The 14,989-nt window shown below is 32.7% G+C and overlaps 1 protein-coding gene and 1 long non-coding RNA gene across 2 annotated transcripts; one reads left to right on the forward strand and one right to left on the reverse strand.

Moving 5' to 3' along the window:
- Nucleotides 1–2,799: 2,799 nt before the first annotated feature.
- Nucleotides 2,800–5,271, forward strand: LOC105344956 (uncharacterized). The gene is made up of 3 exons (XR_902974.4): nucleotides 2,800–2,956; nucleotides 4,840–5,051; nucleotides 5,189–5,271. It is a non-coding gene; the product is annotated as an uncharacterized lncRNA (long non-coding RNA).
- Nucleotides 5,272–6,732: 1,461 nt separating this feature from the next.
- On the reverse strand, nucleotides 6,733–13,778 carry LOC105344948 (uncharacterized). Its single transcript, XM_011452877.4, has 6 exons — nucleotides 13,654–13,778; nucleotides 12,446–12,835; nucleotides 10,182–10,568; nucleotides 9,549–9,856; nucleotides 8,683–9,255; nucleotides 6,733–7,996 (listed from the first exon to the last, which is right to left on the reverse strand). The coding sequence occupies exons 1-6, from the start codon at nucleotides 13,703–13,705 to the stop codon at nucleotides 7,844–7,846; spliced, it is 1,863 nt and encodes a 620-aa protein (XP_011451179.3). The 5' UTR covers nucleotides 13,706–13,778; the 3' UTR covers nucleotides 6,733–7,843.
- Between the last annotated feature and the right edge of the window lie 1,211 nt (nucleotides 13,779–14,989).

The following is a 14,989-nucleotide window of genomic DNA, read 5'->3' on the forward strand; positions in this document are numbered from 1 at the left end:
TTTTTTGTATAGATGAAAAGACATTTCTATATACACATAAAGAACGGTGTGATTGGTGCAAATAGTTCATGAGGAGATCGATACCAATGTCTGATGTGATATTTTCATCCATGTCTCATTGTGGGGTTAGTTTTTTTTTTTTTCTACCTCTTCCAGGTAGAACAGTTTTACTTTATCAGTAACATTAGTAAGTCGTATATATAGGGGAGAGAAAAAAAATTCTTAAGTGAACTGTGTCTAATTAGAAGGCAAAATATCTAATGTTAATATCTTGCATTTTATAGAAAAAAAGAATTTATGGTTAGGTTGTTTTATTTTTTCGTTTGTTTAATCTGTCCAATTTGATCCTGATACATCCATCAAAAGCGCTGACAGCCTATTGTACAAAGTACATGCATGTGGTAGTTAATTGGTGTTTAATTACCGTAATTAACAAGACTCGACATAACAAGCATTGACATATCACATGATATTGTACATATATAAACATCAAGATTTTATCCATCGAAACTGTAATAAATTATCAAGCCATGAGAAGATTACATGTAATACATATATTTCGTAATGCAATCTGATTAATAATTTGATTTTTAATATAATATTATGTAAATATGTACAAATCAGTTCATGTATTTTTCATGTACTGATATACATGTATGAATTTGTGTATGCGTAGAATATTTTTGGATAGAGGATTATATATACACAATATTATACAAATTATATTCCTATTCGGTGTATTTCTGTTCATATCACCTTTTTTTTTTTTACCACTGGACTACATTTGTACATCCTACCAAACTGATAATGTAAAAACATGGTGTACAATGTAGTGTAATCTGAATTACATGCATGTAGTTACATGTACAATGTAATGTGTAATGCAATCTGATAAACTTACATTTTATTACATTGTAATTGTTCCTATGATGAGAAGGGGTTGTAAAAGAGAAAAATAAGCATCAAACAATGTCACTGAACAACAGTCTATGTTGGACAAAAATATCATATAATTTATTTTTTTAATTCACAACAGAAAAATCACTGGTGATTGTATTTAAAAACTAAAAGCTCTATAATTACATATTTACCTTGTGAAATTTAATATGTTTCGTAAATGTATTCAGTTTTTTGAAAACCATGGAGCTGACTTCTCAGGTGTTTAAGAATCTCGGACAAGGGGAAGTAAATGCTGGCCACGGGAAGTAACTTCTGTAGTTATCAAGGAAAACAACTGCAAATTACCTCAAATTTGGGTTTTTAAGATTTAGGGATTTTAAATGTACTTGGATTTTGATAAACTAAAATTAAGCCATTTGTTATAGATTTAAACAAATTATTGGGGCTGAAATGAAAATCTGTTAGTAAATAAATTAATATATCAGTATTTGCTTGTAAATTTAGATTATGTAGTTTTTGAAATATTTTTTTTTCGTTTTCCCCAATACTTACATGGGATTTTGTGATGATAAGACATGACTAAAATAGACTATAATTGTAGAGTTGACTTTTTTTACAAAAAAATTATAGATATTTTTTTTTTCGTTATGTGTTCAAGTTATAAGTGTTCGTAGGTGACAATTAAAGCAAACAACCAGGGATTTCTTTTTGTTTTTTTAATATTTTGTTGGTACATGTAAAAGAATGAAATACTGTAAGAAACACAATGTTGTTGGTAATTTTTAAAAATGCAATTACATCAGTCGGTACAAGTAGATGATATTAAAGTACTATGATAGACCCCCCCTCTCATGTTGTGTGTTAGCTCTCTCTATCTCTGTGTGTGATACTAATGATTACTACTGAGTAGAAACGAACAGTCTTAAAACAAGTTAAGGTGCTTCCCCAGTTTTTTAAGTTATGCAACTTTGTTTTGTAGTCTAGAATTGTTATGTTTGCTTTACCAATAAATACTACAAAACCCTGACCATGATTTTGTATATATGTAGATACACAACACGGGTAAGTTAAGTTTTATGGGACACCGTCATAGAGTGGCGTACTTCCTATCGAAATAATAAACAATAAATTAAATATTACTTTGTCAAATTGTTTTCTTTCCCGAAATTCGAAATTGTTGCCTAACAACGTGGCAGTAGGTTAGAGAATTACCTTTAAAAAAAACCGTTAGTCATGAGTTCGAATCCCGTTGGAACTTTTATAATTTTCAACATTTAAAATTTTTTAAACCATAATTTTTGGTCAAATACTGAGAATTCTTAAATGGTGAAATTATTTTGATTTAATAGTATACTTTTACCCACATTAATACCAACAGTTTCCCTTATCATAATCACCTGTAGCATTCTCGGTTAATTTCTTCCCCTGATATTTTGGAGTATGGTTCAATTTGCTACACTTTATAGTTTAATCACTTAATCCAAATTGATAGAATTGCATTTAATATACAATTGAATAAAATACGTTTGTTTTTATTTTGGGAGGTGGGGGATGCGCTTACAGGTACCACCAGCATTTTTATTCTTATTTTCAATGGAGTTTTGAATTCTTATTTCCAGAAAGAAAAAATATATTGACGGCGTATATATACCAGTATTCTTGTAGTCTTGATATAATTATAAATCGGACTCGAGATCACAGAATGACCTATACAGCCCTCCGGGTCTCGTCCACCTCAAGCAAGCCAAGTTCAAACAGTATCCGCTACTAATTCCGTACGCCTGACAATTGTTAATACATACAAAATAATAACAGTGGTCATAAACCGCCCCCTGTACAACGCCTGGATACACGACATATTAATTATACCGACCGTTATAAGTACATAGTTAAAACTTATTAGACGGTAGGAGAGTCTTGGTAATTGTGTTTATTAGTTTACTTTAGTCTACGAACATCAATCAAACACGGACAGTTTAATTACGGATATACTTATCTTTAAATTTTGCCTTACTACTTGTATGTCTTCATTTTGAGCTAATACTTGGAAGCAAACGTAAGTATACAGTGGTATGATATGCTACTAATTGATCTGTGATTTAATAAAAATCTGTTTTAAATGTAAAATTGACGATTTTTTGGGGATAAAATATTATAAACTGTACAGGGAAGTCTAGCAAAGAAACCAAATACGTCAAAATAATTAAGTCCTTTTATAAAGATTTTAATACATGTATTAATTTACTAAGCAAGGAAGTTTTATTTTTAAGCAATCGAAATTACCGAAAATATTTTTTCATTTCTTCAAAGGCGTAAATTTACTTCTTAGATTTTTAAAAATCTTGTTCCAGTTCATTTTATTTGTTTGTTTTGTTTTTTACTATCTTTGCAAAGGTTAGCAAATATCACTCATGCATTTACTAGTCTAGTCATTGCTTTAATACCTGTTGAAAACTACAAAGATAATAAACTTTCATAGTAAAAAAAAAATGTATGCTTAATTAAACTCCCGATGGCCAAAAAAAAAAAAAAAACAAACAAAAAACAAAAAACCAACCGTCGCGAATTCAAACGACGATCAATATCTTTAAAAAATGAAAAAAAAAAAATCATGGGTTGCGATAATATCGATGTTTGACATAGATGTGAGTGTTTGTGATCAGAAGAAACATATTGACAGATTAATCATTAATTTACCATAAATTAATCAGACTGTTATAAAATTCACGACGTAATTTAGTTGTCATTTGAAAATGAGGACCATTCATGAAATTAAAATGGTCAAGATTTAATGATTAGTTAAATCCACACAGTACTTTCTCTTGGGAAATAAAATAGTAACTTGAACAGCTGATTGGCAAAACTGATTCTAGATCAAACCAGTTTTAAATTAAACTAATTTGGTCGCGTATGAGTGTACGCATTTTTTAAACTTTTTAAAATACCTTTGAAACTTTAAACTTATTATCTCGAAGTGTCCGTAGAACTTAATGACAGCGTTTATTCAGGTATACCTAACAGCATGTTTATATTTTAACGTTTAAAATGGTATCCTGTGTCGTTTTTTTATGGACTAAAGTTCACTATGCTTAAAATCGAGTGAAATGTATACATTTGTTGTTTGACTATCTGTACGCATGCTATTTCAAGCCAAAAAAAAAAAAAATCAAATCTGTTTATAAAAATGAATTTGATAACCGATATTAATTATCTTTTTTTTTTCAAATTAGTTATCAAAATTGTGCGAAAAATTAACGTTCATCAGTCAATTAAATTTTGATATACATATTGAATAAAGAGAACTAAAGATAACTCTTATATAATGTGATGCAAATGTTATACATGTATTATGAATTTGATAAACAATTTCTGTCGGATCTGCAAGGTATACGCTGAGTGTGTATGTGTGTTTGTTTTTATATTACCATCAATCTGATTGATAAATCTCTGAAGTAGAGTTTAACCTGCGTGTACAGAGGAAAGGAAATGACATATGTACGACATTATATCTTTGTTCACCGAAGTATCACACGCACTGCTTATTGCGCATAAGCGGGATTTTGAATGTAAAGAACCCGTCTTTTTGCAATGCAAATAAAAAATATTATGTGCTAAATATAACTATCCCACAACTACTATATACACGTATTTGGTGTGGGATATTTTGCTGGACACCAATCAGTGGCGTTGGAAGCAAATTGAATGTTGGGGGTGGGGGGTTGGCTTCTAAGAAATCTTGACAAATTGGTTATGGTTATATCATTCTTCATTTGCGAAAAAAAATGGTGGGGGGGGGGGGGCGCTACCCCCCCCCCCCCCTTCCCGGTTCCGATGCCTATGCCAAAATTAGAAGTTGATATTCCATTTACCTATGAAAATATTTGTTCTCTTATTGATATTTGTTTTAAGTTCGCATGTCTACTCTGTTTACTCTGACAGATGTTGAAGAGAGTCCTAACCCTGATGCTTGTACTCTGTGTGGCTGGCCTGACCACGGCCCAAAACAACTGGGGAGGGGCCTTCCTTGGGGGACTGCTGCTTGGTCCATTGTTTGGACGTGCTTTCGGTGGCGGAAGGAGGACGCAATATGTCCCTTACCCCTTACCGTACCCATATCCGTATCCGGGTTATACTTACTTCGGATAAGAAAGGTTTGTAAAAATTCGAACTTAAATTTATCAAACATATTAATTAAACATATATGTTTAAATTAAAGATACAAGTGATTCGAATGCTTTTACACATTTGTTTAATTGCTCTTAACAATTGTTTATGTTCATTTTTTTAGTGGATGAATGCCAGCCATTTTCAAGTTATCAATGGAATTACTTTTACACTGTCAGATTACAATAAATGTATTTAAAATATTTATTCATCTATCAAATACTATTATTTAATGTGAAAGCAATGTTTTGGTTCGTGTGTTTGTGACACTATACTGCAAATCGCATATGGCAATGAACGTGTCAGCTGAAAGAATTTGATTGTTCTCGGTCCCTGGTCGCTTTGGATACATTCATTCTGAACTTGTACGTTTAAATTACAGACAAGAAATTAAACCAAAAGAACAACCACAACATTTTTGTTTTCTAAACCAATATATGTAATGATCTGACGGATGGTCAAAATTGTGTTGTGAGCCAAATATATATCATTACGTGTATGCATATGAATATCTTACATATCATAATTTTGTGTAATAAAATTAACATCAAAGGATCCGTAAAATTTTGAAGAAAAAAATGGAAAATAAAATATTGAAAACTAGAATAAATAACATACTCACATACTGTAAGAGAAAACAAACCCCATATCCGTTAATTGATTACAAGTTTTGTTTATATATTTGTAGTTTGATTATTCCAATTACCAGCATATTTTCATATCATCGAAATAAATAATTGTCCGTTCTATTTGAAATTATTTTGTTTCTGCATAACATTACAAGTTTAGCTTTTTAAAAAAAGCTTACCGTCCTAAGAGCGAAGCCTAAACAGCAATTAGTTATCAAAGACAGTTTAATTCTTTTTTTATATAAATGACATCCTCCTCTACATACCATGGCGCGTGGAACATTTTATATGTCATTATGTGTTTTTTCAGCCTGTGTGTCTAAAATTGAGAAATGCGTACCCGAGCTTGCAAGTTGAGATCGACTATAGTAGGATGAAAGAAATCGTAGGAAGGGCCGTAGACTCGTATTATTTTGATAAAATCAAAGTTATACCGCTCCATTCAGCATTTCTTTTAACAAATATTACATGTAGTTTTACCTATCTAAGGGGCAAACAACTTTACCATTAGCCATACCGCATCAATTTTCTTTTTACATTTTGGTATTTGAATAAAAAATTATAATTGAAAAGAAAAGCAAATGATTTTAATAGATATTGCTTTCAAATATTTGGACCTGAAAATCAAAGGCTGAATTTCAGTCATAGCAATTTGTATTGCTTTTTCGTTTTCTCACTTTTTAAGATTTGAAATCTAAGAAATTTGTTAAGTCGTACGTGAAAAAGATCATCAGATAATTATCTCCCTTGCGCCGAACAGTATTTCAATAAATGAAATAAATGTAAATTTTCACATCATGTATTTTCTACCAATCACAAAAAAGAGGAAGTGCATAACCCGGAGACTGTAAATTATTTCAACTCTTTATACCGTCTTCCAAGAAAGACGGTAACAAGAAAGACGGTAAAAAGCAACAAAACCCAGATCCATTTTAAAAAGAAATAAAAATATCAACTTTGTAAGTATAACACAGAATTGTACGCAAAAGCTTATTTCGGATACCAAGCTAATATCGGGACACTATCAAATACATTAAAGAATTCTTTTGGTGCTTTTTGTGATCGGCTTCGGCCGATCACAATTGTGTCCATATGAGGCATCCGGCAAATTTTACTTTTTGCGCACGCATTGCGCCTTGCACAACTTTATTTACAATGCAACGACAACCTCATTTGAATCCTTAGTTACACGTAGATTACTAAAACGTTACTCTAATCCGTTTGCTTTGAAAATAAAATATTTTTACAGTTACATACATAATGATTCAAATCACGTTTTTCTTCACATATGCGTAAGAATAGTTATCGGAAGTAAAATTCGCCTACTAAAAGTAAATCTAATTCATACCTTGCATTTCGGAAATCCACAAAAAACCGTGCTATGTTTAGTTCATTGCATGTAGCGTAATGCTTTCGCATTACATTAACAAAGCTGACCTAAGATATTACATGCCGATCATTCCTTTAAATGGAATAATTGTTTGTAATCTTACTTTGTTCTAAAAATATATGTTTTTGACTTGGAAAACTACAACATTGCTTGGTATAACTGATATACATACAAATGGTTTACAGTCTGGACATGTACCTACTTTTAAACACTTCAATTAGGTCAATCACTTTTAACAAATAGACTATACATTTTGATTCTATTATAATTCAACATGTTGGGATCAATCGTTATTGTAGCCAGATTGAGATATCATATCCGAGAAAGATGCATACTGTAAACTGAAAATTTATAAATTTGATTTTTTAACTAATAAATCCACGGAAATGTAAACAACATGCATACTATTATGATATTGAGGGATCAATGTCACACACAAAAAAAGTTAAAAAAAAAAACCTGTATTTTTCAAAGTTGTTACTCATTTATACATTTTTTCAGGCTTTTTGCGGTTCACTTTTTTTTGCAAAAGTTGACGCTTCAGGTTTCTGCACTATTAACTTTTAGCCACCTTTAAAATCAAAGCACAAAAAGGCTATTACATTTTATTGGTGCAAATTCTTCATGAAAAAGAAAACATCTTGTTTACTACATGTAATTTTATACATCGTTGTGCAAACAAGTTTAATCATGTACGAAGTATAGCAATTGATTCTATCGCGATCATATATTATACTTTCCTATCAAAGTTTTATATTATTTACACCGGTTCTGTTTCATCCAGTTCTACGTTTTTTGACTTTTTCTTTTTTTTCTTCTTTTTCTTTTTCTTCGTTGCATCGCTCTCATTTTCAGCGTTTCCAAGCTCATGCGTTGAGGTAAAGTCCTGATCTTTAAAGATGTCATTCATAATCTGAAAGAAAGGAGATTATTAGATGCGCATCGAGTAAAATACAGAATAAAACTATTTATTCATGTATAACAAAACTACATATTCTATAAAATGTCCTAGGCATGTGTGTGTGTGTCTCTCTCCTCTCTTTCTCTCTCTCCAAATGCAGGGTTATTTCCCCCGTGTTATTTTCGCCCTTCTACACTTGCAAACTCTTTACCCCATATTAAATTTGCCCAAACAACGTTGTGTTAAAAGAGTGATAATTTGAGACATTGGAATTTCTCCAATCTTGAATTAACAACGAGGGCGAAAGGGGCAAAAATAAAATGGGAGGCGAATATTTCTCTGTATACTGTATTTTTTACATTTTACATTGTCTTTGTTTGTGAACACTACGAATCGATTTTGTACTATACAGTTCAATAAATTCAAATGACGTATTGTCGGGGCGCAAGTGGGGTCAGCATAATTAAAATTTTAATATCTAATCGTACAATTACTGAAAATTATATAAATATTCCTTGAATATTATGAGGTTATAATTTCGGTAATCAAATTCATCATTACATTGTAAGGCATTCGGGCTTTATTAGATATGATCACGCCCCAAACCAAAATTGTCACCTCATAATACTCAAAGAATGATTCCTTATTCTTTAAATATAGAATGTCTTTTTCGCCACTTTTAGTTTTAGATTTCCTACCTCGTCTTGATTTTCCATATCTGTCCTACTCTGATTTTCAGTTGTATCATTTTGTGGATCGATTTCGGTAGCACTAACTCTATTTTTATGTTTCTTCTTCCTCCTTTTCTTTTTGATCTGTGTTGTTTCGTTGCTTTGGTCTGTAGGCTCTTTATTTTCAATAGGAGGGAGTTGCCCTTGCCTACTCGAATGTCCTCTCATTGTTTCATCGTTTTGTTCAAAACTTCTTGGTCTAGTATAAGGCATATTCCAAGGGATTTGTTCGTTCCTTGTTTCCATGGTTTTATCAAGAGAACGTCCTAACTCTGTCTGTCTATTGTCGGCTTCGTCAACTAAAGAACGTGCGTTTTGAGTTTTAGAGGAAGGTATATCAGGTAAAGGTGTTTCCTTCAATGCCCTCTTTGTAGTACCTGTGCTAGATACGTTTATGTGTTTAGAAGGAGGACTTGCCGATTGATGACCACGTGGAGGCACCTGTCCGTTACCTGTATACCTATTAGTTAAAGCAGGATTGCCCTGCACAGAGTGCCTATTAAAATGTACACCAGATACTGTTGTTTGCGACAGATTCTCCTAAAAAAATAAATTTTGAAGCAGACACTATCAAAATGTTCATATAGGTACAGATGAATTAATACAAGATTTCAACTTAAATACTCTTTTTGAATTGTAATTTGAGGTAAATCAAATTAATATACAACCATCATTTACATATTTTGAAAAAGGCATCATACCGACGCTTATGCACATTGGCCTGTGCTCATGTTTGTTCCCTGGGCAAAGACCAACGACAAATCGGTACAAGTTTGTTGTTTTACGACCATGTATAGAATTGTGCATGCATAAAATACTGGTAGAATACTTACCGACGTCCGTTGTTCATCGTCATATCCTTCCCTTTTGCACTTTTTCTTGTAAATGAACTTGTAAATTATTATAACCAGAGCAACGATAATGGCAGCGACGACGATGGATACAACAGCAGCAATAACCTCACTGTTATCATTAGAACTAGGCTGTTCTGGTTTCTGAATAGTGTCATTGTTAGCCGCGGTGTTTTTCGCGGTGGTACTGGTGATCTCCGCGGTGGTGGTGGGAGGTTCTGTTGTCGGGTTACACCGCGGGTCTTCTTCCACTGGCGGACAATTCACAGAAAGAGTGTGAGTGGAGTTTGCTGAAAAACACAGAAAAATATGTAAAAATAATGACGTGTGTGTGTTTTGAAAGGTACTGTCTTTCTTATCTATTGATGATTTTCTGGAAAAAGTTTCCATGGTTTTATCATTTATTAACATGCTGTATAAGTTGAATGAAACTTTTGAAGAGTGAAAGAAAAGGTCTTTAAATGCAGTAACGTTTTGTATGATGCACCTTTGCATACTGGTATGAAAAACTGGTTGCCAATCGTCATGCAGGAACGTTCACAATAATCATGATACACTTCAGTATTGGTAAGAAAAGTTAATGTAGAAACAGAAACAGTATAGAGAGGACATTACCTGAAACAAGTTGTATCCAAAAGTATCCTCCGGGTTGCTGGTGCGAATTTATAAACGTCAGTATTATATAATTAGTTTGGCTCTTGAAGAAATCCAGATTTTGTATGAAGTTCGTGTTATCATCACAGTTGAAAGTATTTATCACGCCGATTTCGGTTTCGTTGATGGAGATATTCTGAAAACATTGGCCTCCCGATGAATAAAGCCTCAGATCCTTTGCAATGATGTTTATTTGGCCATCGCACTCCGAGGACTCGACAGAACATTCAATGTTTGTAGTCAATGGAGATATAGCGGACACGGCGTAGTCTTGTAAGGTTATATGAACACTGTAAAGTCCTAACTTAGAAGAAGGGCCGGCGTTTGCTGGCGTGAAAAACTGGTCATCTACAAAGCAGAAGTTAATGTTTGTACTGCTTGATTTATGCTTCAATATCTACATGTATATATGGTAATATAAGTTTACACTACTTGAGAAATCGACGTATCAAATGCATGACGTACACTTCTGAGGAACAAGCAGGGCTTACACAATGAAAGCAATGCAAAAAAAGTTAAAAAAATTGTACGAACAATTATTGAAAAAATAATATTAGTAATATATAAATAGTGCCTGTTTGGGAGGGTAACAGTTGAAATTGACACCCCGAGAAAACCATTGTCAACCGACGCGAAGCGGAGGTTGACAATGGTTTTCGAGGGGTGTCAATTTCAACTGTTATCCTCCCAAACAGGCACTATTTATTTTGTTATACTGAATGTCTTTTTTAAAATTTTTAAGAAAATTTTACTGCTTTTATATAGGAATAACGTGAATTCTACAGCGAACCGTACGCGCATAATTTTCGCGCATGTAACATTTTTTAATGTTACCCGTTGCCAAGTGCGTTGCTAACGCTGAGGGTAATAGTAAATATTATTAACTGCGTCTTAACCAATCAGATTTCAGTATTTAACATGAAAGTATAACAATAAGTAATAATTCTTTGACTTTCATGGGGTTGATCATTCCAATCCGTATGTGATTATATCTATAATAAAGTCCTTTATGCTTTGTTAAATTGATCAAGTGCAGGACTTAGCACATATTTAAGATATTTTAGAAAAAGAACTGTACTTTTAATTCTTTTAAGATTAATTAAAATTACAAATTCTATAATATTATCATATAATTACAGAAAATAATCAAGAATACATCTGTTGATATATCATTATACTGTACAGGTCTACCACGTTCATTATTTTTTCTAATCTTATAAAATACATTTTTTTCTGTACCCTGTTTTTATTTTAGCTCTACTTACTGCATATGAAAGGGCCGTATGAATTACCGCTCTGTGAAATTCAGAAAATTGCATCTGCACTGTATTTAATATTAATTTTATGTCTAGAAGTATGCACATTTCAATAAAGTCAAAAAATTTTTCTATGAAAAGACAACGCTACCATTTTTTTTAGCGACTTTGAAGTCATTTTTCAAAAGCTTGTTCTAAAACAAGAAGCTATGAATCTCTTAAAATATTCTTGCAATTTTCTCAACCTGCACTCTCGCCCTGCCAACATTTTAAGAGGGTTTAATGATAGTGACCATGTTTTGACTAAATAAATCTCTTTGAGAAAAAAGATCTCCGTATAGAGATAGAGAACTATTCACATTATAAAGCTAAACTATTTGGAATTTATCTTTATCCTTACAGATATAAAAACGTAAAATATAGGCGGGAACCAAGCATTATCATGCCTAAATTGTCGGCCATATCAGCATTTCTATCTCTTTATAATTCTTCGATCCCTTGTGGATTTAAAGAGTCGCTTCCTACGTCGACAATGGATAGCTATTTGTAAGAAGCAATTCAACACAAATTTGAATGACCTATAAATGCATTTCTATTAGTTATGTACTCAGCAATTACCTGTGCCTCTTTCCAGAATTTAAAATGTCGGGAATTTCTTTTAACACTTTCAACACCATGCAAACAAATTTAAAGGAATTGATATTAAAAACTTTGAACAACTCCGTGTAGCTATTGACACACTTTATCAATAACACATCATCATTATCATTGCGTACAGTCCATGATTTTTCTCAAGTTGTTGAAAGTTTTAACCCATCGATGCACGGGACGTGTAAATTTCAGTCCTGTCAGTTTGCACAGAGCTATATGTTACAATGAATTTCCGTAAGAAATAGAGAAAATTATACTAAGTGGATGTAAAATTATATGTATATAGGCACTGTTTATTTCATCCCCCCTTCAACATACCTTCAATGCATTGGTACCTCATTTCTAAAACAGTGGTGGTACCGTGGTACAGCGACTGGTCACAATACACCACAGGGCCAGTGGTGGTTGACCGCACCACGGCGAAACTTATACACGATTGCCTCCCAATACAGTTCTCGTGGTACACGTAGGTCACGCTGCCGTTCTGTGTGTTACGGTAAGTGTCGATGCACCCGCTATCCGTCCTGGTACAGCAGTTCGACTCCTGCGTCAGGTCGGTCCCTTTGACGTTGTTGTCGGGACATCCAGTTGACAAGGCCAGCGATCCCACCCGGACCTCGACTGGAAATATTTTATGATTGGCCGGGCAGGATTCATCCATGACCCACCCTGTTCCATAGCACCTGATGGCGGACTGCACCGTCTGACCTGATAATGGATATGTATACATAGATATATACCGGTATATGCTACAAGTATGAACGTAAATTTTCAACTGCATGCAACTTTTTGGGCAGCTCGGAAAAAATAGTCTTTGAATGTATTAACATCACTGAATGTGAGGATTCTTAACAAAATGGAGTCGCTTCCCATCAATTTAAATATCGGCTACACAACCTTACATTTCTCTTCTATAGTATATTTTAGAATTGAATCTATTAAAGTTTTAAATGAACAGAAATCAAAATGTTCAGTATTTAAGTCAAGTTTCATAAAAAGGGGGTCATAATGAATGTTTTGGTTGTCGAGAAGGCCAGAGAAGATGAGTATTGTTAATTTTCTGACACACATAAATACGTTAATATTGATCATAAAAAGTTTCAAGAAGCTAGGAACAAATGACCTTTTTGTAGCGATTTTCTACCTTATCAAGAAAAAAAGGCGTTTGATATTATTTAACAATGCATTATTACCTGATTTAAAAACAATAATTTAAAACAATGCAAATGAGTTTAACTGTGCCATTGTGGTCAATAGAGATTGTTGTGCGTCGTTTAAATCCATTGTTTACCCCCAAGCGACCTTAAACAGTGTGAAAAACAGTATACCACCTTGCTAGCAGAAAAAGCACAGTCACTAGATTGCACCGAGTCAAGGAGATTTAAACAGCGCCAAGAAACGGAATACGCACGGAGAAATTAAACTAATAGTTCTTAAACCGTTAATTGTTTCTGTACAAATCAACTTGCATCAAACCATTAATTAAAAAAAAGAAAATCAATTGCTATGTAACGTTGAGAACCTACCATTCACAATATACATCCACTGCAGAAATAACAAGGAGGATACCACAAACATGTCCTTGTTGGTGCCATTCGTGGCCTCTGCTTTTGTGAAGGGTTTTTTTTTCTTCAGTTAAAAAAACCCTATTTAAATAGACCGTCTTAGTGCACCCGTGGTAGCTATTGATACAGACCAAGCTAATTATGAACAAAATCAATACTACCAATACATATACTAAATGTTTTGCTCGCCCTTGGGTAAACTTATAATTAACTTTCAAAGCTTTGAAAACTTTAATTTGCTTATTTCATTTACAGCATTCATGTTCGATAAATTTCTCTGTCTTTCTGAATTGGTCAATTTTCTTTGCTGGATTAATTCACATATTGATCCTTATAATTTTCTTAATGATGATTAATAAAATCCAAGATGGATCCGGAGTTACTACGCTTGTACTAATACATATTTTTTTGTTTGAATAGGATTATATTAACGGCTTCATGAAGAAAACATAAATTTTCAAATAATCTATTTAAATTTATATTATTTTTTTCTCTATTTTGTTAAAAAAATTTTTTAATAGTATTGGTAAAAGTAGTGAGTAAGTAGTAGTAAAAAAAACCACGTGTTTTATTTTACCGCAATTAAGAAGGCTCGATGGTCGTGGCCATTTTTTGATCTCCTTTAGAAGAAGAGCTCTACCATAATACATTTTTATAAAAATGTAGAAAAAATGAAAATTTTCTATATTATTTTTCCTATTTTAAAAAAATTTAATTTCTTACACTCAGTCAAAATGTCGCTATAACTATGTGCGGTATTATGCATTTTTCGCCCCCCAAATTTTAAGATTTTTAAAGAGCTTTAAAAATAAAGTAGCAGATAGTTAAAATCATATTGAACATCAGTTATCACCACAGTGACGTCATAATGTAGAAATGACGTAATGAAAATTGTCATATTTTGATAAAATCAAGTTTTGTAGCAAAATATGGGTGTTTTCCGATGGTTTTTTGACTGGGAAACATCGAGCGCAGGCTTGCTCAAGTACCATTTTTAGTATGATGCGTATAATCATAGTAATATAAACATACGTTAAAATCGTACTTGAGCAGACCTGCGCTTTATACTTCCGAATGCAAAATATAAAGGAAAAAAGACGATGTTATCATTTTTTGCAAAATTACGGGAATTGAGTCATTTAGGTGACGTCATCGATAAACAACGAATGAAATATGATAACTAAAATCAAGATAAAAGCGATAGGCATCCTCTGTACACTGATTTATGGAGATTTGATTTTATACGACACTATCTAAAAATTGGTTAAATCTGGGGGCAGATATTAAACCATACCAA

Source organism: Magallana gigas, chromosome 9, assembly GCF_963853765.1.
Source record: "Magallana gigas chromosome 9, xbMagGiga1.1, whole genome shotgun sequence".
NCBI classification, from domain to species: Eukaryota; Metazoa; Mollusca; class Bivalvia; order Ostreida; family Ostreidae; genus Magallana; species Magallana gigas.

Excerpts from the sequence above, each read along its gene's own strand:
- LOC105344948 (XM_011452877.4), bottom strand. The coding sequence starts at position 13,705 with ATGTTTGTGGTATCCTCCTTGTTATTTCTGCAGTGGATGTATATTGTG. Across the intron at positions 10,569-12,445 it reads GAGGTACCAATGCATTGAAG|ATGACCAGTTTTTCACGCCA; the intron begins GTATGTTGAAGG and ends TCTGCTTTGTAG. Across the intron at positions 9,256-9,548 it reads ACGATGAACAACGGACGTCG|GAGAATCTGTCGCAAACAAC; the intron begins GTAAGTATTCTA and ends TTATTTTTTTAG.